The following is a 26,448-nucleotide window of genomic DNA, read 5'->3' on the forward strand; positions in this document are numbered from 1 at the left end:
CTTTCCCAGTTTTGATCTACAGGAGTTGCTTATCTAAAAAAGAATTTGCCAATCGCGCGTGACGCTTATGATTTGTTAATAGCCTATACCTGCTTGGTCGTGAATTGAACAAGCATACACATAACTAACCATATTTTTGTTCATGCATGTGCAATTCCCTTTAATTAGCCTACATTTAATCATTTCTTATTTCATTAATTAAATGTAGCCTTTCATTCCAGCAGGCTAAATATACTCAGAGAAAGGGCCCTTGAACATCCCTCAAGAGCCTTTTCTAAAAACAACAAAACTCTAATATTTAAAAAAGCAGTTTATTGAACACACATTTATGCCCCGTGAAAACATGCCCCATTAGTGAAATATTTCCACTAAACAGGCTATAGTATTTAACAAAATTTTGCAGTGAAACAATTCTGAAACACAAGAACAATTTAATAAAACAGTAAGCGTGTAAACGATCACTATAACCCTACAAATATTAAAACACTGTTATTATTAAGTGAAACAAGTTTAAATTTCTTTCATTTACAATATATGTGGCACCCATAAGCTGACAATTATGCAAAATGTCAAACTTTATGAAAAAATTATGAAACAGTTTCATATCCTTTAATTAAAATCTACCTTCGTTGTATAGGCAACTTAATTAGATATATATATATTTTTTTTTTTATCCAACAGCTGTATCACAACTATTATTTCAAATACTGTAGAACTAGAAAGTTGAAATTTAGTTTTTTTTTTTTTTTTTTTTAAAGATGTTTAAAGCTGACATTCAAAAAAACATCACTGACTCATAACCACTGGATGCCCTTGTGAATGTTTCAAATAACAACTAGCCCTTCTCTTCCTATTGGTCATCAGCCACGCCACACTCTAGTTATTGTATCAGCGTCAGTTGGTGAAAAACAAACACTTGTTGACTACTAGTTTAGAGACACAACCAGTTTCACATACGACACCAGCAGGGTTGGGTTGTCATATCTTGAATGCATTCTGGGTGGTTTGATGATATGATGGTTCCTGGAATTCCTGTCTCAGAAGTCTAAACATTGTGTAATAATTCGCTTTAAAATTTAAATCAATGTCAAGTAGAAATTCAAAATTACCATTTGTTCTTCTGCCAAAGATTTTGCCTAACACTGCACTTCTAAGCCTTACAGTGGACTCAAAGTGGATATGTATATTGTATCATATGACTAACACGCTTGACATCATCTGATATTCATGTTCACATTATTCAAATGGGCATGTTTAATGGCAACATCCAATATAGCATGTATTTGTATAATATGGACATTGCTGTATGTGTGTTGTTTGCACTGCTATTCAATTTAAACTATATTTATAGATTCATGTAGATATTTTATCACTGTTGCGGTATTACTCACACAAACACATGACATTTACACTTAGCATTGCTTATTCATATGAACTCATTTACTTGCACATTCAGTATGTAAAACAATGACAGAGCAATGAGGCTTTGAGATTTGCTAATATTTCAAAATACTCTTTGAGGAGATTTGCCAACATTATAAACTGAATGATTAGAGATAAAAATCCTTTATTAGGACAAGGTCATCCAAACCTTTAAAAAACTAATTCTAACCCTATGAGACACTGTATCATATGATCATGCAAATTTCCAAAGCCTCTCTAAATGATTAAAACTTTGTTTTGTAAACCTTGTGCACAATTTACTGCATGCCTTCTGTTGTCTCCGTTTATACTTTTCTAGCTAGTAAAAGACATCTTAATTACAAATACTTGAAACTTCAGGTCATAGGACGTATGCTTTTTACTGTGAAATCTTTATTTTAAATAAAGATATTTTAAAGTAAATGTTAAACTTTTGTTAAAATAAAATGAACACCTACTGGACTGAAGCAAGGTTTACTTGAGTATTCATGTTTATGTGTGTCTCAAATATGCTGGCATACACAGGCTTTTGTGGAACATTATTTTTACATTACTTAGTCATAATTGTATTGCTGTTACAGAAGCAGACTTCACACAAAGGATTAATAATAAAGGTAAGGTTTATTTACAGATGAGCAAATCGAAGGAGGCTGAATCGGTACACAAGAGGTAAGTACACAGGCAGGTAGGTCGCTGAGATAGCATACAGGAGTCCACTTCGTATGAACGAGACCGGACGTCTGAGAGTAGTGAGGTGTGTGGTTTTATAGTGTGACTTGATGAGGTGCAGATTACGTGCAGGTGTGCTCATTAGAACTCAGGTGAAGGTGCTCGTTGTGATTGGCTGGTCTGAGAGCCTGGTCGATCTGTGACAATTGCATTGCATTATTTTATTATTTATTAATTTATTTTTGCCCCACAATAAAGACTACAGCTTTGATCATAGAACTAAGCATTTAAATATACTTTTATTATTCTGTCTTATAAGACATATTTTTGAGAGCTACAGATTGACAACTAACAACTCATTTTATGTCTCATCTCATTGATTTACAATACAATCTATCAGAATATCACCTTTTTGGTCCATCAGCAACTGCATTGAGGTGTTTTTTCCTCCTCGAGTTTGAGCTCCATATTCTCATCAAGCTATATGAGCCACTAAAGCCTGTTGTATATCAAAAATTATTCTCAACAAAAAACATGTATGCAACTGTGTATTTTTTTCTTGTATATTTTCCCCCTAAAGAATTAATGAACTGTTCCATAAAAAAGAGATATATCTGTTTTTACAGGGTTAAAGATGGTCAAATTAATACTATAATTGAGTCAGTCAGTGATTATTGAATTGTGTCATATCCACATTCTTGATTTTTTTTTCCTTCACTGAATACTCTGTAACTCTCACTGCAGTAATAATTTGTTAGTTATACATTTTTCTTGAGTAATTCTTTTTAAATAGGTATGCTAGGTAACTAAAAGTATACTAAAAATGCGTTTACATATTTATGTACTTAAGAAAAATACTCTGCAACTGTACTTTTGGTATACTAAACTGGTATATTTAATGTCTGCTAAATTGGAACAACTAATTTTGTGCTTGTCCTAAGGTCCAACAAAAAATATACTGAAGTATATTTGATTGTGCTAAAGTGTAACTATTGCAAGTATACTATAGGTACACTTTAAATATCTTGCTTTTAAAGGCCGATATTAAGATCATACAATCCTCATCAACAGTGACATTAAAACATATTTTAGGCTTAATATTAAGAAATGTGCATTGTGCATACTCCAAATAACATTTAATTATCATTTTAATATCAGCAAGTTTCAAGCGATATGTCTGTATGATAATAGATTTGAACTATATATAAAATAAATATATTTTAAATATATTACTTTTTTACTAGGGAAGGTACTGAAAAAAACCCTCTGAATTTGGTTTCGGTGCGATGGCTCACTGATTTTGGCTCCAGGTACGGCTGGCAGGGATATCTCATATGTGGAAATGAGCAATGGAAACACTAAATTCTCAGAAACTACAGAGCTGGTCCAGATTCACTCTTACATTAACACAACATTGCTGATGCTAATGGCCTTGGATTTCCAGACAGTGCTGGTAATTCTTATGTTGTTGAGTCAGACACTGCTTTGTTTCCCTTGTACACACAGTATCAACATAACAAAGTCATGTGACATAGGCTGCGCTGAGATCCTGGGAACTAAATCCACTGTTTTCAGAGCAAAGTATGAATTGAAACTCTGTGTCAGCAAAATGAGTCAGTCAAAAAACTCAAACTATATGGAAATGCACAGTATTATTCACAGTTATTCTGACCTTAATCTGTCTGTGACGAAGTGATGAATTCAAGGATACATAAAAGGTTCAAGTCAAAACCAGGTGATGTTAACAGTTGATGAGGATCATTTGTGCCTAGACAAGCTTCAGGATTATGGAAGAAATTAAAGGGATAGTTCAGTCAAAAATGTCTTCTCTGTCATCGTTTATTCACCCTCAAGTAGTTCCAAACCTGTATGAATTTATTTGTTCTGCCGAACACAAAGGAAGATATTTTGAAGAAAGTGTGTAACCAGAATTGCTCTGTTTCCCACATTCTCAGAATATCTTCCTTTGAATCTGATTCGTTGACGAACGTTTTAGTATGTGCAGTTATTTTCAGAGTAATGCAGAGATAAAACAGTTCCAGACAGGTCTTGACCACATTACAGTTAAATATTACTTTGCCAAACCATTTCTGTTATTTCTTTAAAAAGTCCTACAACAAAAGATCCAAAATCCACAGTGACACTGACCAAGCAAATACATTAAATAACAGGTTAAAATGTCAAAGTATTTGCATGTTTTGTCCCCGAAATTAGGCCTACGTACATACTCATACTCTCAATTTCTCTGCAAAATGTTGCTGTTCTTGAAGCAGTTAAACTTGCGGTTTCACTAGAGATGCTGCTGAGGGACACACAAATTCAAGTAATTCACACATGCTTAACCAATCTCTCTCTCTCTCTCTATCATTGTCTCAAGCCTCCGTTACTATCTCTAAAATGAGGTGTTGGAATTATCAACTTGATATAATAAAGTTGCTACAATCAATGGTGTCCTAGCTACAGAACCTGCCAAATGTCTTTAAAAACAACATGTGTAATAATATTTGCTATGGCCTAAGAGCAAAAGAGCAAAGTACAAAAATCCTGATAAACTCTGTTAACATTAATTCATATTCTTGTAGAAGTTAAATGAGCATCTCTTTCTTCTTTAGTTGACTAGCGGTAGGCTAATACATTTACAGACTTGTACTTGCACTTGAACTGAATAACAGAAAAAGCTTATTAGTTGGCAAGAAGGAATGTACTTGCACATTGCCTACCTACATCGATTTAATCAGGCCTACAACAAAACTAACGTTTTCTTCTTTAGAACTACTGTCTGAATTTTGAAGCTTAAAACAAAAAAAACGTTTTTACCGTTTTATTCAGTGGCCCGTTTCTGCCACTGAATAAAAAATACAATTAAAAAAACGTAAAATAATAAACTGCAGAATTGCAAATTTGTATCACGCAGTCACAATTGCGAGAAAAAAGTAGAAATGTCCTTTTTGTTTTCCTTTTTTCTCAGAATTGAGACAAACTCGCAATTCAAGTCATTCTGAATTCAGTCATTCTTGAGAAGTGGGACAAAACAGGGTGCAAAATTGAAAAAATAAAAACCTTGTACTCAGACAAATGAAACTACATTTATGTATCTTATTTGTACTAAGCTGCTGAGCTATGCTTTGATACAACCTCCCAACTTCTTTTTTTAACAAAATGTGCTTTTTACCTTGGACTGTATAATATCATTTCAGCTTTATCTTTAACAGCAATCAAGATGTTTTTAACATTTCAAAACACATTCTCATGTTAGCGGACAGATTACACTTTCACATGTGACCAACAATTCCATATTTCACTGATAAAATATCAATGAAATATTATCAAAATATTCAACTGACAGAGGTGACATCTGACGGTGGTGACGAAAACCTGAATTTGTAGACTTCAAATACATTGAATCAAACAATTACTGTATTAAAACAAACACAACAAACATTGTTTATAAAACTTTTATTCAAGTCACATTTAAGTATTTTGATATATCAATAGAACACAAAATCTGATGGTGGAGTTTCATATCTCTGAATTAGATATGAAACCTTGCTTTGATATGAGATATTAAGTGCTACTTTTGATAAAACTAGAAAAAAATCCTTTTTGTCTATGTTATAGCATATGAATGATTGAACCCTTCTCTGTTGACACATTGTTTTAGATGTTGTGAGAAGACAATATAGATTTCACATAATAATGATACAATTAAACTGAAGGGGATAATTGTATTAAATACATTCTATTATTAATCCCCATAACATTTACAATTGAAAATATTTTTATTTTTAAACCTAATGCAACCTGATCTCATAGAAGAATCACTCAATTGCGAGTTATAAAGTCAGAACTGAGTGATAAATTCACAGTTCTGAGTCAGAATTGCGAGATATAAACTCATTTATATTTTTCTCACAATTGCGAGTTTATATCTCACAATTCTGACTTTATAATTCGCATTTGCGAGTTTATATCTCAGAACTCTGAGAATAAAAGTCAGAATTGCAAAGAAAACAATATTTTTTTTATTCAGTGGCGGAAATGGTCTTCCATAGTTTAGAGATCCACTCATATACATTGTCTGTCACCATGTTGTTTAATAATGATTCAAACTGCAGAAAGTTTCATTGGAAAATCCCATTGGTGTTTTCCTCATCAAGACAGGAATCCAATGTTTCTGTAACTTTTGAGGTGCCTGCATGATTGCAGTATAGATATCCTTCACTGCCCATGATATCCCACAATCCTGTGCGTGCACTGGGAAGTTGGTTGTAAAAATACAAATGGTGACTGATGGAGTGATTCAATTAATTATGACTCAGTTTCTCGCAAGAAATAAGCATTGTAGCCAAGAAATATTTGCTTGGTTATGACTAAAGCTCAACTACATTCTGGTAAGGTCATTGAAACCAGAGTTCTTAGGAGTTCGAGGCAGCAAAGTAAAGTCGTGACGTATTGTCAAGTATGGTGACCCATACTCGAAATTGGTGCTCTGCGTTTAACCCATCCAAGTGCACACACACAGCAGTGAGCACACACACACACACACACACACACACACACACACACACACACACACACACACACACACACACACACACACACACACACACACACACACACACACACACACACACACACACACACACACACACACACACACACACACACACACACACCCGGAGCAGTGGGCAGCCATGCTGCAGCGCCCGGGGAGCAATTGGGGGTTCGGTGCCTTGCTCAAGGGCACCTCAGTCGTGGTATTGAGGGTGGAGAGAGCGCTTTGCTCTTTTGCTACCCACCTACAATCCCTGCCGGCCGGGGATTCGAACCCACAACCTTTCAATTACGAGTCCGACTCTCTAACCATTAGGCCACGACTTCCCCCAGATATAGATGGTCAAGATATAGATGGTCTTTCACTACGTTCTGTTCTCCTACTAGTCCCTGTTTTGAGGTCTCATAGGGAGAATTTCACCACGTTATGTTTGCGTATGACAAAGCCTTTGTAGTCTGCTGTGATTCAGATGATCCTGCGTTTAAACCTAATGAAAACCAAATGTTGAAACACGTTTACTTTGGTGCAATTCTAACAAATAATGTTTTTATGAGATCTATAAACATGTAAAAACAATTAGAAAGTGAGCAGGGAGGACTGTATGACATCTGTGTGAGTCAGTAAAAACTCAGAAAGAAACAGATTTCAGTCTTTGCTCACAATTCAAAGTCAGGAACGGGAAAACACTTTATATTTTTTTCCTGGATACAGTCCCAGCCTTTATACTTTTCAGAAGTTTATTTGAGGCCTTTTCTGCAAAGCAACACAGCAGATAGCAATCAAGTATTTATGCTCCAAAACAGAACAAAACCAAAAGAATAACATGGTTTCATCCACTGTGTGAGTGAAAAGTTAAAGTTGACGCAAAATACAACACGGAATAGAAACTGCACCGAAAATAGAATGTTTACGGAAAATGCTGAGACTTTTGATAAACACAGATTTATAAAGCACACATACTCCTGCAAATAAACAGATGGACATTTGTTTATAGATTTCCACAAATTAAACGGTGCAATTAAGACAAAATAGAACTGTGGTCAATCTAAGTGTCTACACAAGCATATTAAATAAAAGCATTATATTTTATTCCATAGAAGTATTCTAAACATTTTTAGACCTTTGAGCATAAATATTCTCAAATCTGTATGATAATTCTACAAATTGATTCAATAGACAGAGAAAATCCAAAGACACATCTTAAGATGGTCTGTTTGAAGGGAATGGGGAATTCAAGAACATGATACATGAATGAAAGATAAGCATTATAAGTGCCAAGACAAGCTTTAACAGCGGGGGAGTACAAAAAGCTGATACGTAAGGTGTCAAAATAGATCATTTTTAAATTAATGCAATAATGTAATAGGCTATGAGTAGCAGAAGTCATTAAGCATGTCTCTGTCTGTACTGCCTGAGAAATCAAGGAGGACAGAAGCGGACTCTAATGTTGTAAATGAAGCTTGAAAATCATCCACAGTACCAGTTGCTTCTACAACGATGCTTTGAGATCTGCAAATATCATTTGAAATCTGCTGTTCGCTGGTCTCAAAACTCTATAGATCACATAATAATGATCAGAGCTAGGATCATCAACAATTTCATACATCCTCAGACAAAAACACGTTTAAGAATATTCAAACTGAATAGCATTTGTAGTAATATTTTGCTTTTGGCCTACAGAATAGAATTTGCACAAAATACTTCTGTTAATATTATTTTCTGTTCTTCTGAGAGTAACAAAAATATATTTCATTTCTTCAGCAGGTAAATAATATATTTAGATCTAGATTGCATACACTATATGTAACTGTGGGTGTGTGTATTGTGTGTGTGGTGTCTACATTTGCAAATGAAATATGCCTGTGTGTGTTCAATGAGTAGTCAGCGTCTGTATATCTGTATCAGAGCCGAACAGCTCTTTGTATAGCGGAGGGAAGAGGGAATGCACCGTGAGAGGGTAAAGCTGCCGGAACCATCGCAGTTTCTCAATGTGCAGCGCACACAGAGACTTCAGCACCGGGACTCTTTGATACAGCTGCAAATGTACAAAAACACAGCATTAAAAGTCATTTCTAAGCAATATATTTCTTCACTTTCTGCACTGCAATCCTTCATCATTCCTTTTTGTCCATATCTTTTACCTTGTGCAGTAGACTCTCCTGAGTGTCTCTGTGAAGAATGTGACTAAGGGCAAGCTCCACATCTCTCCTGACTCTCTGCACTCGTTCCCTGTCTTCCAGACACGGTCGATCTACTCAAAATGTAGAGAAAGATTGATAGATTAACCCAATTCTACTTTAAAGTCACTGAGTTTCTGCAGTAATGTGGTTTTGCTGTGCTCACCTGCATTGAGGAGCACCAGTGAAGTGAAAACTGCCATCTGCTGTTCAGTCAGTCTCAGCGCACACAGATTGTGAGCAAAGTCAAATACAGCAGCTATTAGATCGCCACAAGCTGAAAACATTCAAAAACAGTTTCAATTGCCATTAACTTTGAGAGGGTAAAATGACCGTTAATAAAAATGTTAAAAGTGAATAAGTCACAATGTCAGTGAGTAATTATTCCTTGTGAAATTGGACTGTAATTGTGTACTTGCATAAAAGCAACTTAAGTTCACTTAAAGCGCACTTTGTAATAATGCCAAATTAAAAGTTTTACTTTAAATTTTAGATTGTTTTATTTTTTGTTGTGTTTTAAAAAGTAAACTTATTCTGATGGGTGACTAATATACTAAAGCCTTCTATAGTTAAAGTTAATACTTTTTAAATATACTAAATTGCGACTTCATCATTATACAAAAGTATTCTAAATTACAAATATATTTAAATATGACACAGGTTTCAATATAAGTTACATTAAAGTATATTTTAGTTTACCATAAATCTTTGCCAGTACATTCAGCAGTACACTTTAACCACATTTCAAAGGCAATATAATTATGTAATTACATATAAAGAAGTATTTAAGTACTACTTAAATATTAGTACTTATTAGTACTTAGTATTATTCACAAGGTATTAGACAAATATGATTAAATTCAGGTTTTTGAAAATATGCTGACAAAAATGCTCTTACACAGGAAGTCTATGGGGTAATCGCTGTAAATCAAAATATTCTTTTAACTCACCGAGGGATTTGAAAAGTTCTGTTCCTGCAAATTTGCCGTCAAAGAATACAGTGTTGTTTTCTGTGTTAAACATCCGACTCATCCGGACCAGAACCACTTCCATGGACCCTAATAAGAAAGAGAGAAAGGCACGCACAGAAGAAGGCAGAGAGGAGAGAGCAACATACACAGAATTACAGAAAGAGGAATCAGAATGGAAGAGGAGAGGAGAGGACAAAGCCAGAAAAGTGACAGGTTTTTGAGAGATAGAAACAAGACAGAGAGATGAGAATGGAGCTATAAACCTTGTAAACCATACCAGCCGTAACTGATTAACTAGTATGTAGTACAGACAGCTATATCTCACCACTCTTGAGGAGAGCAATTTGATCATTCTGACAAAGTTGACGGAATCCTGGGATACGTTTAGCAAATTCCACCACGTACTGAACAGCATTAGTTAACCGCACCGCACAGTGCTGCCACATCTCATCCACCGACTGCAGAGAGAGGAAGAGAGATGGAGAAAGAGACAAGGGTGAGAGTGAGTGGAGACTATTTAGATATCCACACTACAAGTTTGACTGAAATGTTTTTGAATGAAGCCTCAAGTCCCCAATATACTTTCTTCACTCGAGTAAAAAGCCATTTGCAAACATTCAGACATGCTTGTTGTATAATTAAGACATCTTAATTATACAACAAACACACAACAAAATCGTAGACATTTCCATCTTTAAATCTTTAAAGGCTGTATATGAGTGATCATAGAGATGTGGATATGTTGGCACCAGCTCTGCAATTCAGCCCTCCATGTTTTTAGAGAGACTGATAACGACAGTCAGAAGAGAGAACGATGTCAAATTTACCGTCCCTCCCATAGATCCTGCATTATACACCCTCGCATTAGCGTAAACTAGTTTTTTTGTAATTTGATGCAAAGATAATAATACATTAAAAAAATAAATCACAGTCTTGTGAAAAGTCTTGAGATTTTTACTTAATTAAATCACAAAGAGGAATGTTTGACTAATGACACACTGTTTCACATCGTCATCAGTTACAGCTGTAGTAGTTACATAAGAGTAGAGAACATGTACTTTGCTCTGGTAAGCGTGGATCTCCTCCCTGCTAAAAACCTTCCATCTGAGAGCCTGCAGCTCCTCCGGTCGATACTGAATTGTCTCTCTGTGGGAACGTATGATACTCGCAGTGAGCTCCTCTGTCAACAAACACAAAGAGAGACGTTAATCCAAAAGCTAAACAGTACAACACCACTTAATACAATTCCTAAAGGTGTGATCACATTATTGAAGTGTGAGCACACCTTAACTTAGTTATAGGGATACTTCACCCAAAAATTCTAATTCTGTCATTAATTACTCACCCTCATGTCGCTCCAAACCTGTAAGAGTGCTGACACAGAACAGCATACATCGTTTATGTATGTGATACTCTCCAATGGCGCTATAGGGTGACGCGGAGGAGACGAATTGTTGAACAAAGTTTTCTTTGCGCACAAAAAGTATTCTCGTAGCTTCATAAAAATACAGTTGAACCACTGATGACACATGGACTATTTTAACGATGTCCTTGCTACGTTTCTGAGCCTTGATCGTGTAAGGATCTGTCAATGGGAGGGTCAGAGAGCTCTCGGGATGCATCGGAAGACTTAATTTGTGTTCTGAAGATGAACGAAGGTCTTACGGGTTTGGAACGACATGAGACATTTTCATTTTTGTGTGAACTATCCCTCCAAATCACTTTATAACACCACATAGCTCTCATGAATCTTGTAGTTCTCACCTGTGTGCAGAGATATCGGGTAAGAAAAGAACAAGCTCTCAGGGTCAAAAGGACGAAAGCTCATTTCACTGCCGCTCATGTTCAGTATAGCCTCTGGTGTAGACCTTGTGGAGTCAAATCCTGAAAGAGAGAAAGAGAAAACTATACACCACAATATCATTTGAGATGAAAAGTACTTCCTTCAGTGGAGAATTTCTCACCTCTCCCAGCTGGCAAGATGTTGCCGTCACCTCTCCTGAGGGAACCCCTGCAGGCCAGATTCTGAGCCTGGGCCTCGCCTATGCGACACTCCAGGTATGGATGCACCTCTGGTGGGCAGCCTTGCAGTTCAGGCTCTACAGAGTAAGGGTAAGCTGAAGGTAGAGGTGGGATGAGATGTGATTGTTCTCTGGGCTCTTTGCTGGGTCGGTAGGCTGGAAGAGGCTGGGGCTCTTGGACTGAGTTGGCCTGAAGACGCTGCTGCTGCCGGTGTCTCTCAACTTCTGCAAACAGAGAGTCTCTCTGGCGCTTAGACATCCGGCCAAACTTCACCGCTGAGGGAGATGAGAAAACATCATAAAAATCAGAAAAAAGATGGAATTAATCATTCTATATCATCCATCCATTCAAGCATTCTTCTATCCATCCTTTCTTACCATCGCGGCTCATTCCCTGAGCGACACATTTTTTGAGACGGCAGCTCTGGCAGCGGTTACGGCTGGCACGGTCAATAGGGCAGTTGCTCTGTCTGGAGCAGGAGTACTGTACACTGGAGGACTGACTTCTGCGGAAGAAGCCCTATAGAGGCAGAAAGCAGTGGGTCGGTGGGGTGTAGGATAATTAGGGGGAGTTATACTAAATTATGAATACTTGACAATAGTGAAATCTTTTTCTTACCTTACAGCCCTCACAAGTGATAACTCCATAATGAACCCCTGATGACTTATCTCCACAGATCTTACATGGGATCACCTCAATCTGAGCTACAGACACAAACAGAACAATAACAACACAAACATTAAAGCCTTGATCATGTGTTTTAACATAAATGTGTTGAGCTGTCACAGTTGATTTAAATAATTCCCAATGATATTAATCAGATTATAATTATAGCCTGCAGAGGGCAGCACAGCCCAGATAAAACAATTGTTATTACATAAAGCCTACACTATTGTTGTTGTTATTTTATATTTATTTTTAAAAATTATTTTTATTCATGAATACTTTCATTCAGCAAGGATGCATTAAACTGATCAAAAGTGACAGTTTAAAGATATTTATAATGTTGCAAAATATTTCTATTTCAATGCTGTTATGTTGAACTTTCTATTTATCTATTCAAGAATACTGAAAAAACAGCTCAAATGTTTTTTTAACATACATTGACAATAACAAGAAATGTTTCTTGAGAACCAGATCAGCATATTAGAATGATTTCTGAAGGATCACGTGACACTGAAGAGCTGAAACTATAATCATATCTCACAATACAGCTGTTTTCATTGTATTTTAGATCAAATAAATGTAGCCTTGGTGAACATAGGTGACTTGCAAAATATTAAAAATTGTATCAGACTCTAATGTTTGAATGACAGTATATAAACATATTTTAAAAAGTATAGTAATTATATATTTAACTTAACCCAAATTAACTGAACCATGTATCAATAATGACACTCAATAAAAGCACAAACATACCAAAATTTTAAGTGGTCAATACTTTAAGATGTTAAAATAGGTACAGTATCTTGAGATGGATTAGTGGACTAATTAATATGAAGAAATGAAACACTGGTTGGCTGGTTCTTGTCCTTAAGTGTATTTGATGTTAAATACACACTCACAGTATACAAGTGTACAAGTGCAAATACCCAGAAGTATAAATACACAAAGCTGCTGAAACACAAACACACACGGCTTTTGTAACAGACTAAAGATAATCCCTGAAAGCCACATTAAGAAGTCCTAATCTAATGAGCAGAGGGAGAGAAGGGAAGGGAAGGGGGAGGATGAATGAAAGGAAAGAGAGAGCTATGAATGAAGTGTAGCTCTACTGTTGTGCTGTGTACACAAACACATATGAACATCAACATATTTTAAATACATTTATTTCATACTAAGTATAGTTCAAACCTACTAACATATTCACTGACATACTGCTTGAGACTTACTGACATTAAAATGATAACTAAACTTTATTTGGAGTACTTGTGCACATTTCGGAATATTAAACCTAAAAATGTGTTTCACGGTCACGATTGATGAGGACTGTATGATCTTTGAATAATATCAGTCTTTAAATGCAAGATATTTAAAGTATAACTGAAGTATACTTCCAATAGTTCCACTTTAGCACAATCAAATATACATCATATCTTTATTTGGGCTTCATCACTACTTCTGCACAATTAAAGAAAAAATTAGTTGTTTCAATTTAGCAGACTAAGTATACCAGTTTAGTATACTAAAAGTATAAATGCAGGGTATTTTTATTAAGTACATAATATGTAAATGTATTTGTAGTATACTTAGCATGAAACAAATGTAATTTCAGATACATTTTAGTATATTTATTTTTCACAAGGGATAAACGCATATTTTTGTCATGTTAGGAACTTGGTGTCTATAGTTTGTAAACTAGGTTAATGATATTTTCTTTTCCCCAAAACATCATTTAGTAAGTTTATGTTTTTTCTTTGCAACGACTGTTGGGTTTTGTCAGGTCCCTGAAATGTAGCTGATTTCAGGTTTTATACTGGGGACATTTGGTCTGAAAATGTAGCTGACATGCATGCACAGCATTAAAAGTGAGATTACAGTGTATTTAACAATAATATCAGAAACAATATGCAAAGACACAGGTCTTAAAATACATTAAGTGTTTAAAACTGCAATGTAACAGAAATAGTGGCAGATTTATTTTATTATGGTGTACATCCGAGTGAAACAGATTATCAAAAGAAAACACTGTAGAATGGGACTTCCATCCACATTGTTTTACGGAACTCCAAGGAGGAAGATGAGATCAGGCGAGATTATCCAAAATAACAGTCTTTAATGACAGATCACTCAATACGTGTAACAACAACAACAACAACAGGCAACTGAAATGGGGAAGACACAAGACTTATAAACAACAGGTGGCGATGATGAACTTAAGACAGGCAAAAACTAGGTCAACAGAAACTTAAACACAGACGTGTAACAGATATCACTCCCTCCCGGGAAGGAGTGTCCTCACGCCGTAAAGAGTTCAAACTGAGGGAGGGTGGGGGCTCTGGAGGAGGGCGTGGAGCAGGAGAGAGGGCAGACCAAAACCAGAACAAAATAAAAGTCCATGGGGGAGTGGAAGATGGAAGGAGCCAAGGGGAAACCAGGAGCAGGAGGAGCCATGTGTTGAGCCAGAGACCAACCAGGACGAGGCCCCAGGGTGGAGTCGAAGGCGGGAGGAGCCAAGGTGGCAATGACGCCTTGAGAGTCATGGACACCCTGGGGACGACCGACGGAGATGCAGCCCTCGCAGAAGGAGACCCAGATGGAGCCGAAGAGTCCACGCTCGACCGATGGTCCTGGAGACCGAGGAGGAGCCGCGGCGACGAGCGTCCGAGGAGAAACCGGAAATCCAGAGGTCAGAGGCTGAGCCGGTGGGACCGAGGACAAAGGCGGAGTCGGAGGGAAGGAGGAGCTAGCCGAAGCCATAGGTGCAGGCAGGTCGACAACTGACCAAGGCAGAGCCAGATGGACGAGGGAGCCTGGAGAAGCCGTATGGCCAATGGTTTCCGGTGGAGCTGAGGGAGTGAGGAGCCGAAGTGTCGACGGACTGAGGTGGAGCAGGGGGCGCAGAGGTCTGAGGCGGAGAAAGGGGATCCTCTGTGTAGGATTGAGCTGATGGTCTGAAGACACTCGGCATATCCAGATGAGCAGTGGGAGGTGCAGAGGGGCTGAAGGACATCAGCGATGGTGGGGCTGAAGGACTGGTTGAGTGAGGAGGCGGGAGAGGGAGGCTGGGGGGGAATTCAGGACACACAGGAAGCACAGGAGATTCAGGGCTGGACGGGACCAGCGGAGACACAGGAGATTCAGGGCTGGACGGGACCAGCGGAGACACAGGAGTATTGGGAAGAATAGGGGGCTTAGGGTTCACCTCTCCAAAAAAGTTGATTAGGTCCACCGAAAAAATGTCCTTTAGCTCATCATAATATCCACCAGAGGCCAGTTCGTACTCACTCATAGCGGTAGGAGTGTGGGCGGGGCAATCCTCCAACTCCCCGAACTCCACAAAAACTCCCTCAGCGCTCAGCGGTGTAGCCGGCTCACACACCTGGTCAGACCATTGCGGAGAAGTAGGCTTCGGGGCGATGGTAACTTCCGACCTTGTCCTCTGTCCAAGTTCCTCCATCGCGGCGCGCCGAACTCCTCGGTCTGCGGTGGGCTTGTGCGACACCTCCGTCGCATCTTTCGCTGGTGGTGGGCTGGTCTCTGGCAGTTGTGGAGTGGGGCTGGTGGCGAAATCATCCTCCACAGGGCCGATGGTGAACAAAGTCGTTGTGTACCAGCACCCACTCCACAAAGGTGGCGAAATCCTCTTTAGGACCACCCGCTGGAACGCGTGCCTTTGACCGCTCGCTCAGGCTGATGTAATAAACACAGAGCGAGCGGTCCGGATAGTGAGTGAGGCACGCGAGCTGAATGAAGTCCAGGGTGTGAGCTTCCAGCGGGCGATCTCCCTGCTACAAGCAGAGAAGTTTTACAGGAGGATGGGCAATGAAAAAATAAACAAAACAAAAAGGGGAAACACGCCGCTCAAAACAGTATTGGCCAGCTATTCTGTTACGGAGCTCCAAGGAGGAAGATGAGATCAGGCAAAAATAATCCAAAATAACAGTCTTTAATAACAGATCACTCAATATGTGTAACAACAACAATAACTGGCAACTGAAATGGGGAAGACACAAGATTTATAAACCCAGGGGCTAATGGGATAATTAATTAAACAACAGGTGGCGATGATGAACTTAACAAGATAAACTAGGTCAACAACAGAAACTTAAACACAGACATGTAACACATTGTTGAGTGGATGGAGGCGGATCTGAATGCAACCTTCTGATTAATTGTAAGAAAGGGATGGTGTTTAAAAAATATGAATGAAAAGAATATTGAGAAGTCCAGCTTATGTTTCACTGGAAGATCCAGATCATATATTTTGATGAAACATTATGCATTGATGAATAATGTGCATAATAAGATGAATAGTATGCAGTTTGAAAAAAGCTATGGTGAATTTTTGCTTCATGTTCACTTGTATGTTCTGGTCCGGAGTCTTGTCACTTAAGATAGTGAGAGCTTTTGTTGCATTTATGGCATGTTTGCAGGTTCCTCTGCTGAAACTCAAAATGTGTGTGTTCTGTACATGTGTGTGTGTGTGTGTGTGTGTGTGTGTGTGTGTGTGTGTGTGTGTGTGTTTTCAGTCAAAATGACAGTAAATCTAACCTACTTATTTCTTGGAATCCAGCAATGTGTGTGTGGCTAAGTGATGTGGTCACATCGTCCAGTACCAAGGAACATGATTCCCCTCCCTCAAACACACACACACACACACACACACACACACACACACACACACACTATGCACACAAACAGGTGGGAGGAAACGTAGAGAAGGAAGTGAATGGGAGAATGATACAAGGTTAAAGTTCATAAGTTTAAAGATACATTCCACTGAGGCTTATTACAAAATGTAAAAAAAAAATGCAATTATAAAATGATGTAAAAAGGTTTTAATTGAGAGCTGAACTAATGGGATTACACTTGAAATTGTTAACCAAGGGTCATATTTAATCCTAGTTTAATGTAATGCTGTGAGTGGATTTTGTGCAATAGTGAGAGCTTTTGAACAACGTCTCAACTTACATTTGTAGAAAAGATATTTAATTGTCTAGAAGCATCAACAGGTTATTTCATTAATATATTGATATATATGAAAGGATCATAACAATGCAGGCAAGATTTGCTTTTTGTGTGGCTGTTCAGTGGCGCTCTGCTGTTCACGCGCACAATCTTTGTGTCAGCAGCTTCTAAAAACGGCAAAAATGTTATCTTACTTGAATTCAGTGTGGTTCACTGTGTTTTGAGAATTGTGTGGTTTGCTTATATACTACATAGTTCCAATGCAGCACAACAACATCAGGGTTATGCTGCTTCTACAAAATATTTGTCTTTAATGCAAGTCCATTTTTGGACTTTTTGGACCACTTTTTCTTAGTGTGAAGAACATGTTTTAATCTGAAGAATCTTTTTCAACTATAACAAACCTTTTGTGGAATGGAAAGGTTCCATGGATATTAAAGGTTTTTCATGGAACAATAAATGCCAAAAAAAGAACCTTTATTTTTAAGAGTGTGAATTCCTCCAATAAATCTGACTTGAGGGGCAACCTAAGTCCTTTATTGTATTTAATAAAGTAACCTTTATTTCATTATTGTAATTATTTAGGTACATATTTTAATATATGGAGAGTCTGTGAAGTATAAAACATAGTATATATATATATATATATACTTTATTTTGTTTATTTGTTTGACTAATTAGTAATTGAATAATAAAAATGACTGAGTAATATAAAATAAAAATATATATATATCCCAATTCCCACTCTGTCACACTGTTCATACTTTATCTTGCATTACTAATCTACACTTATACCACAGCTAATGCCCTTCAAAATCACCCATGTAAATGCCTCTTAACTCAGGGTTAAAAGTGGCCTTAAGATGTTTACTGGTTAGGTATAATGTGAACAGCTTATAAAAATGTTGGGTTCTCATCTGGGCCATGTTATTATGCTGAAATGATCATCTAAAAAATATGAAAAAGGGTGATCTGAGGTAAAGTGGTCTCTGAATGTGTCATGTCAGCCTGACCTTTTCATGTCAGAAATTAAAAGCTTCTTTTGACAAGCTTTCCCACCTGGTCTATCAAAGCCTTTACAGTGGGTGAATCAAAGAAGGGCATTTTTCTCACAAAAACAACAAAATCAATTAACACGTCACAAGAAAACAGGGAGATTCACTGTGACTGACAGAGACAGGGGGAATATTGAGTGTGAGGAGGTGGACGAGGAGGTGTCAACCTCAGAGTCTTTTTAAGTGGTTTACTGGCTTCTCTTTCACTCTGACTTTCCCTCTTTCATGCATTATCTTGCTCTTTCTTTCCCTCTCTCTGTCTCGCTCACAAAGGAAGCGACTGCCAGTAATACGCTCTTTCATCTGTGTTTTTACTGCCAGGAATGTCCACCCCCCTCTTCACCCCGCCCCTCTCTTTCTCATCCTCTCTTCTCCCAATCCCACATTCTCCCAAAAGACATTGAGTGTTAATATTAATCTGAGACAGCGCTCATAAAAACTACAGTCACAAGAAATCTAAACACCTCATATTTCTTGTCTGAAATTGAGAAATTTCAGACTGAAATGTGTCATGCAATATCATGCACATTTACACTGTGTTATTATAAGTGATTTAATTAACCTTGTAAAGTCTGGCATATGAAAAATCTAAAAATAGATAAATTAGTAAATGTGTTTTTGATGAGTATCACTTTAGATACAGGCACATATAGTATGATATAGGAGAATATGGAGCTCACACCTGAAGAGGAAAAAAAAAACACTTACATTTTATTCAGAGGCCCAATACTGAGAGAGAAAAAATGGTATCACATGCTGATATCATATGGCAAAAACGTATAATTTATTTCTAATGTCTTGTAATGTAAATGTGTATAAAATGCATCTAAATATCAGTTGTTACTCTATACCTTGTAATGCATATAATGCAGTGCAATAAAATGTTGATTAAAAGATGTACAAATAAATGCTCATCAAAAGCCTAAAATTTTGCTTTATAATGTATAATATCATATTTGATACATTTCATCATGATTTAAAAAAAAAAAAATATCTATGGATAAACAAACAAACCAAAGTTTCTTCAGCCCAGTGAGGGTTCATCTTGAAATATTACTAACAATATAAAAGCTGTTTTTATATTTACTTTAGAAAAATCATCAGATTTCACAGCTTTTTAACTTAAAAAGTATAAACTATCAACCAGACGACAGAAGGCATGTAGTAGATGTGTACAACAGGTTTTTCAGCAAAGTTTTTATCATGTTGATCATTAAGAGGCCTTAGAAATGTAGTAGACTTTATAGGTTTATATACAGTACATCTAAATGTATTAATCCATATCTATCTAATATCATATGCATCTATCAATGACACATCGTTTGTGTGTGCATGTTTCTGTGTCAGTGTTTTTTTATGTGATAAACTGTGTCTGTGTCAAGTTATGTCTTGATTTAGGGCACAAAAGGAAATTCCCTGCAACAGTTTTTGCAAGAGTGTGGGTCTCATGTCAGAAGTGTGTTTGTCTGGAGGAAAGGTGTGAATGTGGGTTGACATCCTATTTATTGCATGTGGATGCAATTTAAAGCCATGTTTGCTTGTGGGCGCTAAATTCTGCAGCCAGATTTTTGAGCCAATCAATAACCTAAATGCCATATGACTAATCAATCAATAATTGATTCCGGTTCTCACAGACAACTTTTCACAGAATAAATAAATACACATAATTACCGAAAAAGGTGTAGGCCGAAGCCTCGCTTATTATGCCTACCCTTTATACATAGTTAACTGATGAGCGACACTTTTCACAAGTTAAATAACACAAAACAAACATAATAACAAAAATACACATTCCAGCTATTACTTCAATATTTTAACAATACATTCACAATTTATTAATACTGAGTCATATAATTACATTCAAAATATATTTCATTCTATTTAATATTGCAATGGATTTGGATATTTTTGTTTTTACATGATTTATATGTGATTTCCAACATAATTTATGATCAATTATAACACCCCAAAATTTATTTTCATACTCTCTTTCTATTTCCTCATTGTTAATCATTAATTTGACTTTGTTATTTTGTCGATTACTAAATATTATAAACTTTTTTTAAATTCAGTGAAAGTCTGTTATCATCAAACCATTTTTTGAAAACCATCAGTTCATCTTCCACTGTATTCAGAAGCTGTTCCAAGTTTTTCCCTGAACAATATAAATTTGTATCATTCATCAGCAAACAAAACCATTTTTAATACTTAGACACTTTACAAATATCATTTATGTACAGTACAAACAACTTAAGGCCTAGCACCGAACCTTGCGGGACACCACAAGTAACTTTCATTAAATCTGATTTAACATTATTTATTTGTACAAATTGATATCTGTCATCGAGGTAACTTTTTATCCAAGCAAAAGCGTTTCGTCTTATACCATATCTCTCCAGTTTCATCCTTAATAATCCATAATCAATAGTGTCAAAAGCTTTTTTTAAATCTAGGAACAACCCCACAGTATATTCATTATTATCCACTGAAGGAGAAATCTCTTCCACCAGTTCCATCACAGCCATTGAGGTCGACCTGTTTGTTCTAAAACCATACTGATGCTCACTCAATAATTTGTGTTTGTCTATAAAATTGGGAACTGGGAAAGAAGAGTAATTGGTCTATAGTTGAAAAAAAGATGCCGATCTCCAGTTTTAAAAATAGGAACAACTTCAGCTGTTTTCATATTACTTGGGAATATTCCTGTTAAAAAGGACTGATTACAAATGTGTGTAAATGGTTTTACTATATTCTATAATATTTTTTATTAACGGCATGTCATATCTGGTTCTGATATCACTAATAACTCTGGAGCCAGGTAAATGACAGCATCACAATGCTGATGACACCACAGAAATGTGCGTACATAGTTCTTTTCACTATTGTCTGACCTGAAAGACAGCAGACAATATTTGGTTCAAAACATTCCAACAGTCCATTTAAGTCACTTATGATCTCTAAAACAGCTCAAATGTTTAACATAATATAAAGACTTACAAACTGTTATTTTTAGTGTCACTGAGATTCTATTATAGCTTTTATAATTAGCTTTTATTTTCTGTTTTCATTTTAAATTAGTATATATGTACACACACATATACATAACGCCGTTTAAAAGTTTTTGGATCGGTAAGATTTTTTATGTTTTTTAAGGGAGTCTCTTATGCTCATCAATGCTGTATTTATTTGATAAAAAATACAGAAAATATCATATTATTATATTAAAAATGTAATATTATATCAATTTTTCATATTGGTTTTCTGTTTTAATATACTTTAAAATAGAATTTATTGCTGTGATGCAATGCTGAATTTTCATCAGACATTACTCCAGGCCTCAGTGTCACATGATCCTTCAGAAATCATTCTGATATGCTGATTTATTATCATTGTTGGACACAGTTGTGCTGCTTAATATTGTTTTATAAGCTGTGATACTTTTTTCAGGATTTTTTGATGAATAAAAAGTTTAAAAGAACAGCATTTATTTAAAACAGAAATCTTTTCTAACAATATAAGTCGTTACTATCACTTTTTATCCATTTAGCACATCCTTGGTGAATAAAAGCTTGCATTACTTTAAAAAAATACTGACCCCAAACATTTGACTGGTATAATGTATATTGTGACACAAGATTTCTATTTTGAATAAATGCTGTTCTTTTTTATTTTTTTTATTCATAAAAGAATCCTGAAAAAGTATAACGTTCCAAAATATGAAGCAGCACAACTGTTTCCAACACTGAAGAAAAAAAACAAAAAAACAAACAAAAGCATATTATAATGATTTCTGAAGGATCATGTGACACTGAAGACTGGAGTAATGGCTGATGAAAATTCAGCTTTGCTTCACAGAAATAAATTATATTTTAAAGTATATTAAAATAGAAACTGTTATTAATAATATCAATAATGTTATCATTAATATTTCACAACATTACAGTTTTTTTCTGTATTTCTAATCAAATAAATACAGCTTTAATGAGCATAAGAAACTTCATTAAAAACATAAAAAATCTTACTGATACCAAACTTTTGAAGAGTAGTGTGTGTGTATATATATATATATATAATTTTATGTTAAAAAAAATATTTTACTTTAAAGAGATGAAGTTAGAAGTTTTTGTTTTGTTTTATTTCATTCCTTTCTTTCTGTTCTGTTTATTTTTTGTTTTAGTTTTTTCATTCCTTTGTTTCGCTTTAAGAAAATTCAGAAAAAAGCGTTCAATGTGTTAACATGAAATACATCGTGAGATGTTTTAGGGTTAAAGGAAATGTCTATAATGTTTTGACAGAAAATTACTCATACCTTTTGTCTTTTACATTTTTTTTTTTTTACTTAGAGAATACTATTTAAACCTAATTGGCGCAATTCATACTCCCACATTCATATGCTACTCAACACTTTTAACACCTTCATGAGGCCTGTAATCCAAAAAACAATCTCTTCCTGGGTTCCTTGCTTGTGTTTTCTGTCTGCTTGTGTTTAAAATACACTGATGTTCCCTTGCACACACCAACTCCAAACAAAGAGAAATACCTGCATAGAAACAAAAAGCTTCTCATTCTCATTATATCTCTCTGAAACCACATGCTGATAAAGAGAACAGTTCTCTTTTTCTCTTCTCTGCTATCTGTTCACCTATACCACAACACTGATACCGACTAAAAAAAGCCTTCATATTTCTCATCTCTTCTGCTCAAACTGATGAAAACTACACCAAAAAAGAAAAAAGACAGGAATAGCCCTAAATTATGAGAATTATTACAGAGGTTTGCAGAAAAATCTTACTCCCAATCTAATGAATTAGACAATATTAGGCCACTAAAAATACAAAAAAATTTTTTACATTAGATTAATAGCCCATGTCATAAAGTGAAATAAAATCAGAATTACCACAAATGACAAATTATTAGCAGTCATTAATCCCAGAGGTACTTACCACAGCTGAAGATCAAGATAAAGCATTGACGTATCCATATAAATATTTCTCCAAAATTAAGCCAAATGTTCGCCACGGATAAAAACTGACTTGAACAAATTTCGTTATTTGGGCTCAAACTGAACAAGGTAAAGTTATCTGTTGAATTATACTTAAATTTGCACAATAACTGTGAGAGACTCTATGTATATCTCTCAGATCATACAGGTTTACATAAATGAAGATACTATCTCTCCTATATATATATATTGCTGCTTGACTGTAAGTAAGATGTAAGCTGAGATATGTCGTAAATGATTATCTCTGATGTACCACTGATAGAGGAAAATTACATAAAACAATACCGCAACTTCAGTATTTAGGTCTGAAAATGCCACTGCAAATGGTGCAGGTCCTCCTACTTTTTAGGATTTTTAAAAAACTTAAATATAGAGAATACTCAAAATTTGTTTTAGACTGTCTTCAATTTAAAATCAAATCACATACACAAACATATAACTTCTTAAGTTTACTTTTTTGCTTAAAAATGTTATAAATTTCTCTATTACTGAGAGATTTTTTAACATGCAAGTTTTAGAATCTCTGTGAGATACTCAATAAAAAAAAAAAAAAAAAAAATATATATATATATATATATCAGAATGAGCTTTATTGGCCAAGTATGTTTACACATACAAGGAATTTGTTGTAGTGACAGAAGCTCCACAGTGCAACAGAAAGACAGTAACAGGACATATATATACACACACACATTCTGTTCACACACAAAATTACAATGTATAATGTATAATATTAGGATATATGATTTAACACCTTTCTGACCAGGTATGAAGGTTGGATTTATGATGACAGTGACAGTGCATGCTATTTTACTGTATTATCTAAATGCAATAGCTGTTCTCAGGACAACAACGGTCTAATGAAATGTGGATTTAAGTCCCCGTAGCACATGTATCTAGCGGTTCTGTTTGTTCTTCTTTTGAAACAGCATTCTGCACTGTAAACTACTGAAAACCTCAAGGTTCCACGAACGGAAATCCTCGAGTTGAATGCAAGAGTGCTGTGACAGGACAAAAAAAAAAAGTGTCACCAAGAGAAAGAATGAAAGAGAACCTGGAAACATCAAGAGCTTATAGCTTTCAAAGAAACACAACTCATGAGACAAACTGAGGAATTCTGAAAGATCCTTATTTGACACAGCACATTTATTTAATGCACGTCTGATTGAATAATATATCTAACGCTAAGACTTGCAAATAGAGTGCTAGAACAAAAAAAAAATGTTTTAATATATTAACTGAAGTGTTTTTATTTGGATGAGTTTAGTTTTATATAGTTTCACTATAACAGCTCAATTTTTAAAATAAAAAATGACATGCTTTAATAAATTATTAATCGTGATGTTTTGCAATTATACTGGGTGTGAAACCATTTAAAACAAAAATTTGAATGTGTGTATTAACGTATAATTAACGTAAACTATTTCTGAAATAATATTTATATTTCAGTAATTAAAGGATTTCATCTATAAAAATAATTCACAAAGCAGCAAAGGCACAAAAACATCTCGTCACAGGAAAGTGCCAGAAGATAAGATGAAATAAGCTGAGTTTGATAAGACATTTGTGCTTAGTATGCGGTTTCAGACACACACACACACACGCACACACACACACACACACACACACAAACACAAACACATATACACATTTAAATATTCTTTTCATTGTCTAAATTAATAATACATATGATCTTATGTCTTGAAGGCACTTAATTATTTTTTAAAATCAGTCTGAATGGAAAAGCTTTGTGAATTCAGGGGGAATGAATACCTCTTTGATTTTCAAGACTTTAGTCACTGAATGTATAAGTCATGATTTCAGAGTCTTTGAAGATTTAAAGACATTTAAGAACAATAGTGAAAGAAGGATTGAAACCCCCACACAAAAAAGCGGTAAATTTATACACATATCAGTGTGCTGAGCACATTTACGAGTTTCAACTTTCCTTTCGTAACATTCAGTTTCATAAACGTTTGGTCTATATGAAAACAGATCAGATCTTTTTTTTTTTACTTTTGTTTGCACTGTTTTACTTGGTAACAACGGAGAAAAACAAGCCAAAATGTAGGTGATGGAAAAACAGCATTCAAACAAAAGCTCTGCACGCACACCTGTGCACATACATACACGTGTGTGTGTGTGCCGACATACACACAGACTCACACACAGGGACTGAACGGGTGACCACAGCGCAGAACAGCGCAGTCTTGCAGCTGGTGAAGTGTTCATTGGCAGTAAATTCAGAAAGTATGTGTGTGTGAAGTTAGAATCTAGTGCAACGTTGCAAAATGCCTCACTCTGTATGTTTTCTAAATGTGCGTATAAAACCAAAAAGTGTATTCAATAAAATCCACCAATTTTCTTTCCGGTAGCGTTCATCGGATGAAGATCAAAACAGCTATCCCGGAAGGTCTCTCTGCTTGTACCTTCCTCTATGCCTCAGTTTGACTAACTAAAGCAGTGCTTCTTTCTGTCTTTCTTTTTACAGAATAAAAAAACAGGAGCTTTAGAACCATAGTAAACTGTCCACATAAAGTTCAAATAGCTTCTGTTCTTAAATAAGGCTAATTTTAATAACATTTTAATTAATGTATCATCAAACCTTATTCTTTAAAGAAATGCTTAAACATTAGCTTTTAATAAAATATAAATAAAGTAAAACAAATAAATTTACCACAAAAGACTGTCTGTACACGTCTTAAACATTTTATTGTATCGAAAGGACATTTTTTGGTACACAAAAATTTGGCACAACTATAGCAAAATATGTGTGTTAGCTGGACATTTTCCATGTTTTAAAAAAATACTAACGTCACTTAAATATAAAGGAGGTATGGGAATTATGCAATGACCCAAAACATTTTTTTTAATATCTTTTGTTTCACTTTTTTCAACTTTGCTGTTCATTCTCTCAACTAACTTCATGAGGTGCATCCTGGGA

General features: G+C 35.6%; 1 protein-coding gene across 2 annotated transcripts in view; it reads right to left on the reverse strand.

Moving 5' to 3' along the window:
• Window positions 1-7,303: 7,303 nt before the first annotated feature.
• The window catches only part of LOC306877948 (nuclear receptor ROR-alpha A-like), a 35,786-nt gene continuing 16,641 nt past the window's right edge, over window positions 7,304-26,448 (reverse strand). Inside the window, exons 3-12 of one of the 2 annotated variants that reach the window (XM_079430008.1) lie at window positions 12,435-12,520; window positions 12,194-12,335; window positions 11,759-12,091; window positions 11,559-11,678; window positions 10,853-10,974; window positions 10,120-10,252; window positions 9,774-9,881; window positions 8,990-9,100; window positions 8,788-8,897; window positions 7,304-8,681 (exon numbers count right to left, since the gene is read on the reverse strand). In XM_079430008.1, the coding sequence (XP_079286134.1) occupies window positions 8,517-8,681; window positions 8,788-8,897; window positions 8,990-9,100; window positions 9,774-9,881; window positions 10,120-10,252; window positions 10,853-10,974; window positions 11,559-11,678; window positions 11,759-12,091; window positions 12,194-12,335; window positions 12,435-12,520 (1,430 nt within the window). In that variant the 3' untranslated portion in view covers window positions 7,304-8,516. The remainder of the gene's footprint in view (window positions 8,682-8,787; window positions 8,898-8,989; window positions 9,101-9,773; window positions 9,882-10,119; window positions 10,253-10,852; window positions 10,975-11,558; window positions 11,679-11,758; window positions 12,092-12,193; window positions 12,336-12,434; window positions 12,521-26,448) is intronic. The other variant, XM_079430009.1, reaches the window with a different exon arrangement.

Source organism: Barbus barbus (assembly GCF_936440315.1).
Source record: "Barbus barbus genome assembly, chromosome: 12".
Taxonomy (NCBI): Eukaryota; Metazoa; Chordata; class Actinopteri; order Cypriniformes; family Cyprinidae; genus Barbus; species Barbus barbus.